The following is an 11,328-nucleotide window of genomic DNA, read 5'->3' as shown; positions in this document are numbered from 1 at the left end:
GGGCGCAGCAGCCCGAAGCCTCGACGCTGGAGACCCGACCCGCCTCCGCCGCATTGTCCCGTGCCCGGCACCCCGGCCCTGAGCCGCGCTGCAGCAGCGCCCGCTCACCCGAGGCTCACGGGGCCATGCGGAGAGCCGCCGGGATGGAGGACTTCTCCGCAGAGGAAGAGGAGTCCTGGTACGACCAACAGGACCTGGAGCAGGGTGAGCGCCGGGCAGGCAGTGCGGAAAGCAGGGTGGCCCCGCGACCCCTGTCCGCTACTCCATTGTTGAGCGGGATCACCTCGGGAGGGCTGGACCGGGCGCGACCGACTCCAAGTGATGCGGCTGAGAACCGGGACGTGCAGAGAGGGGGCGCTGCCCGGGAAGATCCGGGCCGGGAGAGATCTGCAAAAGTGGGGGGCAGGGGGCAGTCGCTGTATTTGTCGGGACTACAGGGCCTCCGGTATCCAGCTCGCCCACCCCATCGTAGAGGCAGCAACTGCCAGGGTGCCTCTGGTATTGCTGGGGTCCTGGGTACTGGCTGGGGATCTTTGGAGGCGGAGAGGTGACGCCTTCCTTCTGTCCTGCCTGGAGTCGGACTGTGCGTGCAGAGGGAAGTTATCTCATTCCAAACCCAGCAGCACCGGTCCCTGCCGGATTTCTGAGCTCTAGAGACTCCAGAAAGTTTTCCCAACTCGCTTCCCATCTACCCAGGGAGGGGCTGGTTCAGAACATGCCGTGAAGATGCTGAAAAATCCACTTTCTAATTTGCTTTCGTGAGGTAGGAGTCGCCCAGCCCTTCCCTTCCCTTCCGAGGTCCCCTCCCCATGGCTCACGACTTGGAGGGGCTCAGGTCGCAGAAATTCTCGACCATGCGCCAGTGCAGAGCCTGAGTAAGAAGAGCCACCTCCACTACCCCCCCCCCACCTAAGGGCAGAGAGGGCAACTGGAAGGGGGTCAGAAGCTGGTGGTGAGGTGGCTGAAGTGACATCACTGGGAGGGGGCGGGGCTGCTGGGACAGGAAGGGGGCGTGGCCTGGGAGGGACAGGGCCAAGGCCTGGAGCAGAGTGGAGTCCACCCTCTCCTCCCACAGGCTGCCTCTGCCTTAGATGGTCAGGGCTGGAGGGGCCAGGAAGCATGTCCAAGGAGCAATAACCTTCCTACAGTCACCAGCAAGCTGGGGGCGGGGAGGAGTGGACAACCGTCTGGTGCAGTGTGTGACATCAAGCCCCACTCTGGGGCACACACACCCTGGTCTCCATCCACAGGGCCCCGAAGGTCTGGCCTGCCCTGATGTCAGGCATCTACCTAGGTCTGGAGTGTTTCCTGGTCCTGACCCACTTCCCGGCAGCCCAGATTCACCGGCAGACAAGGCTGTGTCCCTGTGCTCAGCACCGGCCGCTAATCAGAGCCTCCAGGGCACCAGGGTGGGACTGGGTGCTGAGCTGACACTGTGCTCTCTGTCCTGGCCTGGCCTGCAGCCTCCATCTTCCTGCCTGGAGTGCCCCACACTGGCCTCCCCCATCCTGGCCACTACCTCAAATGTTTACATTCTAACAGGCTCCACTAGAGTTCTGGGAGCTGGGAAAAACCAGAACCCTGACCCTCCAGGTGTACTGGAGCAGGTGAAAGAGGTATAGCATTATGAGTATAGGAAGCAATGAGGAGGGCTTCCTGGAAGAGGCAGGCTTAGAAGGAAACATTAGAAGCTGAGTTCTGGGAAGACAACCTCCCAAGGAGACAGATGCTGATATTGTTGCTCTCTCATTTAATTCATTCACCCCTAGCAAAGGCTTTGGCATGAGACCTGGCCCAGATGTGGGAGGAAGGAGCCAGGGAATAGGAGTAGGAGATATTCTAAGATTCCAGCTGGGCTGGGCGGCCCTGCTCAGGCCAGTGGGAACTGGGCCCTGCAAGCCCTTACGTCTCTGGCCTGTTGGTGAATAGCAGTTGGCCTGGCCCAGCAGTGCCCGAGCCGGAGAAAAACCAGAAAGGAGACAGCCTTGGGAGAAACTGGAGCTCTCTACCCAAACCCTGAAGTCTGCTATTATGGGCCAAGTGTGTGCTGAGGCTGGGACGGGGTCTCTGCCCTCAGGGGCTCCACATTCCAGCAGAGGAGACAGAAACAGGATCAAACTCACAACTATGTTGGCCCAAAGCGCGAGGGCAGGGACTCCGAAAGGTGCATGCCCTGGGGCCCATGAGCTGGAGGGCACAGAGGGCACCCTGACAGAGGAAGGCAGGTAGACAGGGATTCTGGGGGAGGAGACGCTCCTGTCAAAGCAGGGTAGGGGCTGGAGGGCGTGCCAAGGACAGCAGGGAGGCCCCAGCGGATGCTCCAGCTCCCCTCCCTGGGAGGCCAGGCCTGAGGCTGGATGGGGAGGCAGGGCTCAGGCCAAAGGCCAGCCACACTGGGGATCAGGCTGGAGGACCCCCTCCCCATGCCCAACCTCCCAGTTCTCTTCTGCCCAGTTGCTCCCTGGGTGGTCCAGAAAGTGTTTTTTTGTTTTTTTTTTTACTTTTTTTTTTTTTTGAGAGAGATTTTCACTGTAGGGCGCGTGCGCTCGCCAGACAGACAGAGAGAGACATAGAGACAGAAAGCGAGAAATCCCCCCCCCAGGGGGGATGGTCACGCCGCAATCCCTTCTCCTCCATTCTCCTCTCGGGATCTTGGGCACGCACGCACACGCGCCCGGCATGAGTTTTAAGCCACCGGGTCCGGGACACGAACCGCGGTCGACTACGTGGGAGTCCAGCGACATAGCCATTACGCTAACTGCTGGTTCCCCAGAAAGTGTTTTTCTCCGCCAGCTACGTGTTCTCCGCTGTCTGTCTCCCTCTGCCCTGTGTGACTTTGATGCCACTCTGTCCCAGGGGAGGAAGGCAGTGGGCACAGGCAAGGCCCTAGATTGTCAGCGTGCTCCCACTGGCCACTCCAGGAGCACCTGCAAAAATAGAAAACACCATTAATTATTCAGCACTGGACCCTCTCGGCCCACCTCCCTCCCCACCTCCCGGAAACGGCCCGCCCTGTGGGCGCCTCTTCCCAGGCTGAAATGGGGCTCCCGCGTCACCAATGTGAAGTCCTGGGCACCTGCCTTCTCCTGCCCTGCCTAGCCTGACCTTGAGCCCCCAGTCTCAGGGGAGAGCAAGGGCCGGGGGACATCGTCTTTTACTCTGATCGCCCCAAAGGTGACCTGACAATGATTCTGCAGACCGAGTTCCTGACACTCATGGCCTGGAAGCTGTGAGCAGGACGTGCCAGCCCTACTAGGTGGCAGCCCGTGTCCCCCGCCTGGACCCCGTACCCTCTACCTTTGTCTTTGCTTCCCTGACCCCGTCTCACCTCTCTGCTCCAGAGTGAACCATGCCCCTCCCTGTCCCCAGCCAGTGAGGGACCGTGGAATTCCGAGGTTGCTTTTCAAAGTCACCCCTGCAGCTCCCAAACACTCCCATGCAGACCTCTGGGGCATCACTTCAAGGGGACCCTGGAAAACCCCTGGGTCGGCACAGGGAAGGTACCAGCCCAGACTTGGTCCCTTCCCGGCTTGGCCCACTGTGATTTATAATCTGCCAGTGACAGGCTCACTGTCGTCACTCCGCTTCACTTCCTGCTTAGCCAGCTCCCATTCTCCCGCTCCTCGCCTCCCTCCCGAGCCCAGTCTGCAGCTGGTGCCAGGCCTCAGCTGCCTGGGGTGCTCTCCCCAGCACTTGGCTGCGCCCCATCCCGTCCTATGCTCTGAAGCTCCTGGACTCTTCCCATGACCCCTGGCAGCACCGACCAGTTCAGCTTGTTTTGTGATCCAGAGTCCTCCGCCCCCGAACAGCTCCAGTCCCTGAACCACTAGGTGACCCAGGGCACCTCACTGCCTTCACAGCGGACCTGCAAGTCGCTGGTTTACTGTGTGGTATGTGAAGGGACTTCAGAAGTGTGGACGGCAGGTCCATAGTGCAGCGGGTCTATACGGCTCTGAGGACACTGGACCCCACAGGCCACGCAGCTAGAGTCCCGGACAGGTCAGCCTGAGATAGCCAGGCACTCGCTGGGCTGGGGGACTGCAGGGGGTCGCAGTGTAGCCAGACCCTATGGGACTGCCTCTCTTACACACATGTACCCTCACACTCCCACTATCATGAATGAAGAAAAAAAGATTTGTAGACAAATTGAATTAAAGTTAAAAAAAAAAAAAATTAAGGGACCAGCAATTGGCGTAATGGCTATGTCGCTGGACTCCCACATAGTCGACTGTGGTTCACGTCCTGGACCCAGTGGCTTAAAACTCACGCCGGGCGCATGTGCATGCGTGCCCAAGATCCCGAGAGGAGAATGGAGGAGAAGGGATTGCGGCGTGGCCATCCCCTCTGGGGGGTGATTTCTCACTTTCTGTCTCTATGTCTCTCTCTGTCTGTCTGGTGAGCACACGTGCCCTATAGCAAAAACCTCTAAAAAAAATAAAAATTGAGAGCCAGCTCCGTGGCCTGGTGGTTAAGCAGCCTGATCCCACATGGCCAACCCTGTGGTTCATGTCTGGACCTAGTGACTTGAGAAACATGCCAGGCACATATACAAACATGCCAAAAATCCTGGAAGGAGGGAGAGATGGAGAAGAGATTGCAGTGTAGCCATTCCCCATGGGGGGCGCTTTCTTCTTTCTCTCTCTCTCTCTCTCTCTCTCTCTCTCTCTGATGAGCACACACCCTTTGGCAAAAAAAAGTTAATACACAAAAAAAATTAAATTCATGTACAGTCTTTTTTTAAAAGATTTATTTAATTAATTCCATTTGTTATTACTATTAGTTTTCAATTTGACCAGAGAAAGACAGAGAGAGAAAGAGAAAGCGAGAATGCAAGCTAGGTCCAGGACTCAAACCGTGGTCGACCTTGTGGGAGGCCAGCGCTCCAACCACCACACCACCTGCTGGCCCCTACACAGCTCTTTTTTATTTTTTAAAGAATCTTAACTTTATTTATTTATTTATATTAATTTGACCAGAGGAGAAGGGAGAGAAAGAGAGAGAGAGAGACTGTAAGCTGCCAGGTTCAGGACTGGAACAGTGGTCGGCCATGTGGGAGTCCAGTGCCCTTAATCACCACACCACCTGCTGGCCCCTGATTTATTTATTTATTTTAATTTGACCAGAGAGGGACGAGAGGCGGGGGGGGAGGGGGGAGCGAGAAAACAAGTCTACAGGTCCAGGATTCGAACCACGTTTGGCCATGTGGGAGTCCAGCGCACTTAACCACCACTCCATTCGCCAGCCCTGCCCTCTGCAAATTAAAAAGTAAATAAATAGGGACCAGCAGGTGGCATGGTGGTAAAGCTGCTGGACTCCCACAGGCCGACGGCGGTTTGAGTCCTGGGCTTAGAGGCTTGTTCTCTGTCTCTGTCTCTCTCTCTCTCTCTCTCTCTCTGGACCTAGCTTGCATTCTTCCTTTCTCTTTCTCTCTCTGTCTTTCTCTGGTCAAATTGAAAAATAATAGTAATAACAAAAAAATAATAGTAATAACAAATGGAATTAATTAAATCTTAAAAAATAAGCTGTACATGAATTTAATTATTTTTCTGTATTAAATTTATTTTTTTTGCCAAAGGGTGTGTGTGCTCATGAGAGAGAGAGAGAGGAAGAAAGTGCTCCCCATGGGGAATGGCTACACTGCAATCTCTAATTTGGGGACCAGCAGATAGAGTAATTGTTAAGTCACTGGACTCCTATGTAGTTGACCGTGGTTCAAGTCTTGGACCTGGTGGCTTAAAACTTACACCAGCCATGTGTGTGTTCATGCCCAAAGTCCTGAGAGGACAATGGAGAAAGGATTGCAGCGTGGCCATCCCCCCTGGGAGGTGACTTCTCGCTTTCTGTCTCTCTGTCTCTCTCTATCTTTCCAGTGAATACCTGTGCCCTGTAGCAAAAATTTCTCACTCAAAAAAAAAAAAGAATTATCTAATTTTATTTATCATGATTATTATTTTTCAATTTGCTATAGGACATGCATGCTTACCAGAGAGAGAGAGAGGGAAAGTGAGAGAACAAGCTGCCAAGTCCAAGACTTGAACCATGGTCAGCCACATGGGAGTCCAGTGCCGCAACCACCATGCCACCTGCCGGCCCCTGCTGTTATTCTTTCTTTAAGACAGTTTTATTGAGCTATAGCACACACCAAATAATTCACTTCTTTAAAGTACATGATTCGGTCATGTTAGCATAGAGTTGTGTAACATCACCACAGTTTTAGAACCTTGACTCACCCTAACTCTTCTTAGAAATGGCGGGAGGGACAAACGTGTGTGGTGTACGCACTTGCTGTGGAGGGGAGGGATCCCACTGCAAATGTCTAGGTGCTATCGCACAACTCAGGCCCTGCAGAGAGTTTGTAGAGACTTCAGTACCTGTCACTTCTTTCTAGCCCCCACCTCCCACACACACCCCTAAAAACTGGACACATTTGGGGTCAGCATGTGGCATGGTGGTTAAGGCGCTGAACTCCCACATGGCCAATCATTGTTCGAGTCCTGGACCTGGCAGCTTGCATTCTCACTCTCTCTCTCTCTCTCTCTCTTGTGAGCACATGTGCCCTATAGTACACTAAATAATCATAATAAAGTTAAGTACATATTTGTTTTAAAGATTTATTTTATTTAACTGGTTTTTTTTTTTTTGAGAGGTTTTTGCAATAGGGCGTGTGCGTTCACTGAGATAACAAAGAGACAGAGAAACAGAAAGTGAGAAATCACCCCCCAGGGGGTATGGCCACGCCACAATCCCTTCTCCTCCATTCTCCTCTCCGGATCTTGGGCACACACACACCCACCTGGCGTAAGTTTAAGCCACCAGGTCTGGGACTCGAACCGCAGTTGACTACATGGGAGTCCAAGCGACGTAGCCATTAGACCATCTGCTGGTCCCTTAACTTTATTTTAATTTGACCAGAGAGGGACAGAGTGAGAGAGAGGGAAAGTGAGAAAGCAAGCCACCAGATCCAGGTCTCAAACCACAGTCAGCCATGTGGGAGTACAGCGCACCCTTAACCACTAAGCCAGCTGCTGGCCCCTGCTATAGGGCACATGCGCTCACTCACCAGAGAGAAAGAGAGAGTGAAAGTGAGAATACAAATAAATCTAGAAAGGTTCCCTTCCAGCCTCTCCGACAGGGAGGTTTGGGGTGGAGACGGTCCAGTCCGACAGAGCACAAGAACCAGGGCCACTGTAGAAAGGGGATGGTTCTGCTGCCAGGGAAAGATGTCTGGAGAGTGGCATGTGTCATAGGGTCAAGTGAGGAGACCTGAATTCTAGTCCCTGCATGGCCACAAACCAGCTGGTGACCTCGGACAAGTCAGTCTCCACTCTCCTGCCCATCGTCCAGGAAACGACGTGGAGCCAGAGCTCTGAGTCCTCAACCAGGTCTAATACTCAGCAAGACCTGCGTGCTCTGCCTCTGCGCGCTCCTGCACGCCCTTCCAAGCCCAGCTCAGAGGCTACTCTTTCTCGAGTCTCCTGCGCCCCGGGAAGTATAAAGCTCCCTTTCAGCTGTTGTCCCAGGGCACTTTGCCTCTTCCACCACTCATCCTTTCAAAAAAGATTTATTATTCACCTGTTCTGTGCCAGCTACTGCCCCACGCCCTGAGGACATCAGTGAGCGAAACATAAAAATCCCTTTCCTGGGAGCTCACACTTAGTGTGGAAGAGGAATGATAAATGAGTAACTTGTCTGGTAAGTTAGATGGTGCTAGATACAAATTAAACAGGCAAGAGTGTGGGGCAAAGGGAGTTGCAACTTTGAATCAAGAGGTTGGAGTTTGAATCAAGATTCCCCCTAGGGACCAGCAGTTGGCGTGATGGCTATGTCACTAGACTCCCGGCTCTGGTGGCTAAAACTCACACCGGGTGCGTGTGCATGCATGCCCAAGATTCCAAGAGGAGAATGGAGAAGGGATCCCCCTGGGGGTGATTTCTCACTTCATCACTTTCTGTCTCTCTGTCTCTATCTTTCTGGTGAGCACCCTATAGCAAAAATCTCTCTCAAAAAAAGAAAAGACCTCCTGGAGGAGGCGACATATAAGCAGAGAATGGAAGGAAGATAGGGAGTGAGCCCTGAGTACCTGGAGGAAGAACATTCCAGGCAAAAGCCACAGCAGAACAAAGGCTTAGCTCCTGGCATGTAGCTCTGTATCTTGGTACTCGGGGTCCCAGGGTCACAGAATGAATACTGTAGACATTAATAGGTAGCATTTGCTGTTCTCATGCTGCCTGTGTTTCTCCCATCCGCCCCCTACCCCAGACTTGCACCTGGCTGCGGAGCTGGGGAAGACCCTGCTGGAGAGGAACAAGGAGCTGGAGGAGTCTCTGCAGCAGATGTACGCCACCAACGAGGAGCAGGTGCAGGAGATTGAGGTGAGGGGCCCCGTGTCGTGCACATGCTGCCCCCACCCACTAAGGCCTGCTTATGCCTTCGTGCCCCCCAGCGGAAAGCACTCTGCAAACACAGTCTTGCCCCGGCAGTCTGGTGCAGTTTACAACCTGTGCGACTATCCCTGGCCCTGCCACGCCATCATCTTTATCTCCCACTCAGCTGAAAGCAAATCTGCCCTTAAAAGTGCAAAGAGGGTTGGGACCAGCAGATGGCATAGCGGTTATGTCACTGGACTCTCACATGACCAACTGCAGTTCACGTCCTAGACCCGGTGGCTTGAAAATCATTGTGGGCGTGTGTGTGGGCTTGAAAATCATGACGGGTGTGTGTGGGTGTGCGAGCCCACGATCCTGGAAGAAGGGATTGCGGCATGGCCATCTGCCTGGGGGATGATTTCTCACTTTCCCTCACTGTCTTTGTCTCTCTGGTGAGTGCACACACCCTACATAAAAAGCCTTTTTTAATAAAGTACAAGGAGGGGACCAGCAGTTAGCGTAATGGCTATGTTGCTGGACTCCCACGTAGTCGACCGCAGTTCGTGTCCCGGACCCGGTGGCTTAAAACTCACACCAGGTGCATGTGCGTGCGTGCCCAAGATCCTGAGAGGAGAATGGAGAAGGGATTGCAGTGTGGCCATCCCCCCTGGGGGGCGATTTCTCGCTTTCTGTCTCTCTGTTTCTCTCTGTCTGGTGAGCGCACACGCCCTGTAGCAAAAACCTCTCCAAAATAAAATAAATAAATAAATAAATAAATAAACAAACAAATAAATAAATAAAAATAAAGTGCAAGAAAGGTTCAGAGATATTTGGCCCACCCATCCTAAAACGTGACTCCCCCCAGTACCTGACGAAGCAGCTGGACACGCTGCGGCACGTGAATGAGCAGCATGCCAAAGTATACGAGCAGCTGGACCTGACAGCCCGAGACCTGGAGCTGACCAACCAGAGGCTGCTGCTGGAGAGCAAGGCTGCCCAGCAGAAGATCCACGGGTGAGGGCTGGGCCGGGCTGGGGAGCGCACAAGGGGAGCCCAGGGCTGGGCGTGCACGTGGGCGTAGGGACTTACCGCTGCAACTTGCTCTTTTCCCAGAAGCCCCGGCCTAGGAACCCGGGCGGTAGCGAGCTTGCCCTTGCAATTTTGCATGGTTTACTGTTCAGGCCACAACCCTTCTTTAGGCATCGATTACGCACCGGCTTGGCTTTAGGCACAGGCGGAGCAATGTTGGGTGAGAATGGCACTGGCCCGCCCCTTGGGAGCTCCCAGCCTGGGAGGGAAGGCGGTGTGTATAATAATAAGTGACGGAGGACTGTGCAAGAACTGAGGTGGCACAGAGGCAGAGGGACCAGCTCGGCCCGGGAGATACAGGAGAGGAGTCCTTGGGCACAGGAGTCCCCGTCTGACCTCAGCACCAGGCCGCATGCTCAGGGTTTTGTCTGTGCCCAACCACACACCTCTCCATCCTGGGGTAAGCCAAGGCTATACTGAGGAGGTCTGGCCCCTCCCCTAAGCCCTTCCTATGTGCTCCCTGCCCCCTCCCCAGGCTGACAGAGACCACAGAGCGCCTACAGGCTCAGGTGGAGGAGCTGCAGGCCCAGGTGGAGCAGCTGCGGGGCCTGGAGCAGCTGCGAGTGCGCCGGGAGAAGCGGGAACGCAGGCGCACCATCCACACCTTTCCCTGCCTCAAGGAGTTGTGCACCAGCCCCCGGTAGGCCAGGGTGCCCCTCAGCATCTCCCAGTCCAGTACTGCCAGCCAGGGAGGAGAGGTGGGCAGTGGGCAGAAGTGGGGAACGTGTGCCTCCAGGCAGTGCAGAGACTCCTCCCATTGCTGACGATGCTCACAGCAGCTGGTGAGTGCTGAGCCACCTGCTGCTGACTCCATGTCATCGCGACACTGCTAGGGGTGTTTTAGTCTGCCCACTACTCGGAGGAGCAAACCAACCTCAGAGGTGATGTGTCTTATCCAAGTCCACCTGTCCAGTGAGTGAGAGGCACAGCCAGGATTCTAACCCAGCAAGGGGGTTAGCCACTATATTTTTCAGTTCCTGTGAAAGCCAGTGATTACTCGATACCTAGGTGTGTGTATTTAGCGCATCTTCCAGAATGGGTCCTGGCTGGAAACAGGCAGCTCCCACACAGAGCAGTTGAGGAGAGGGTGACAAGGAAGAGGTGGCGTGGCGGTTGGGTGCGTGTGAGTCCAGCATCCTTAGGGGAGAATGGAGGTAAAGGGATTGTGGTGTGGCTGTCTCCCCCGAGAGGGCTTTCTCACTTTCCCTCTGTCTCTCTCCAGCAAGCATGCATGCCCTATGGCAGATTTAAATAAATACAAATAAAGAAGAGGTAGACAAAGTCTAGGGACACCACGGGGGAACTTGTAGCATCCCAGGATTGCAGCAGAGAAAAGCCGCTGCCATCCCTAGGCCAAGGAAACGGAAAGCTACCAGAAAAACCCAGGAGTGGACAAGAGTGATGAAAGGGTCCCAGGTTGGGCTGGGGGCCTTGGCCGCGCCCACCGCCCCCTGCCCACCTGCGCTCGCTCCCCCCAGGTGCGAGGATGCCTTCCGCCTGCACAGTTCCTCTCTGGAGCTGGGCCCGCGCCCCCTGGAGCAGGAGAACGAGCGGCTGCAAACCTTGGTGGGCGTGCTGCGCTCCCAGGTGAGCCAGGAACGGCAGCGCAAGGAGCGCGCGGAGCGCGAGTACACGGCCGTGCTGCAGGAGTACTCGGAGCTGGAGCGGCAGCTGTGCGAGATGGAGGGCTGCCGCCTGCGCGTCCAGGAGCTGGAGGCCGAGCTGCTGGAGCTGCAGCAGATGAAGCAGGCCAAGACCTACCTGCTGGGCCGGGAGGACCACCTGGCCGAAGCTCTGCTCGCGCCCCTTACCCAGGCCCCTGAGGCTGACGACCCGCAGCCGGGGAGCGGGGACGACCCGGGCGCCCCGGACG

General features: G+C 55.1%; 1 protein-coding gene across 1 annotated transcript in view; it reads left to right on the top strand.

The window, feature by feature from the left end:
• Positions 1-6: 6 nt before the first annotated feature.
• CDR2L (cerebellar degeneration related protein 2 like) overlaps positions 7-11,328 on the top strand; it is a 13,963-nt gene continuing 2,641 nt past the window's right edge. The window contains exons 1-5 of the mRNA XM_006145837.2: positions 7-204; positions 8,260-8,372; positions 9,232-9,380; positions 9,931-10,095; positions 10,934-11,171. Of these exons, the coding sequence (XP_006145899.1) occupies positions 126-204; positions 8,260-8,372; positions 9,232-9,380; positions 9,931-10,095; positions 10,934-11,171 (744 nt within the window). The 5' untranslated portion in view covers positions 7-125. The remainder of the gene's footprint in view (positions 205-8,259; positions 8,373-9,231; positions 9,381-9,930; positions 10,096-10,933; positions 11,172-11,328) is intronic.

This window comes from Tupaia chinensis, unplaced genomic scaffold (assembly GCF_000334495.1).
Source record: "Tupaia chinensis unplaced genomic scaffold, TupChi_1.0 Scaffold000159_1, whole genome shotgun sequence".
NCBI classification, from domain to species: domain Eukaryota; kingdom Metazoa; phylum Chordata; class Mammalia; order Scandentia; family Tupaiidae; genus Tupaia; species Tupaia belangeri.
This window is presented reverse-complemented; position numbering and strand designations above follow the sequence as displayed.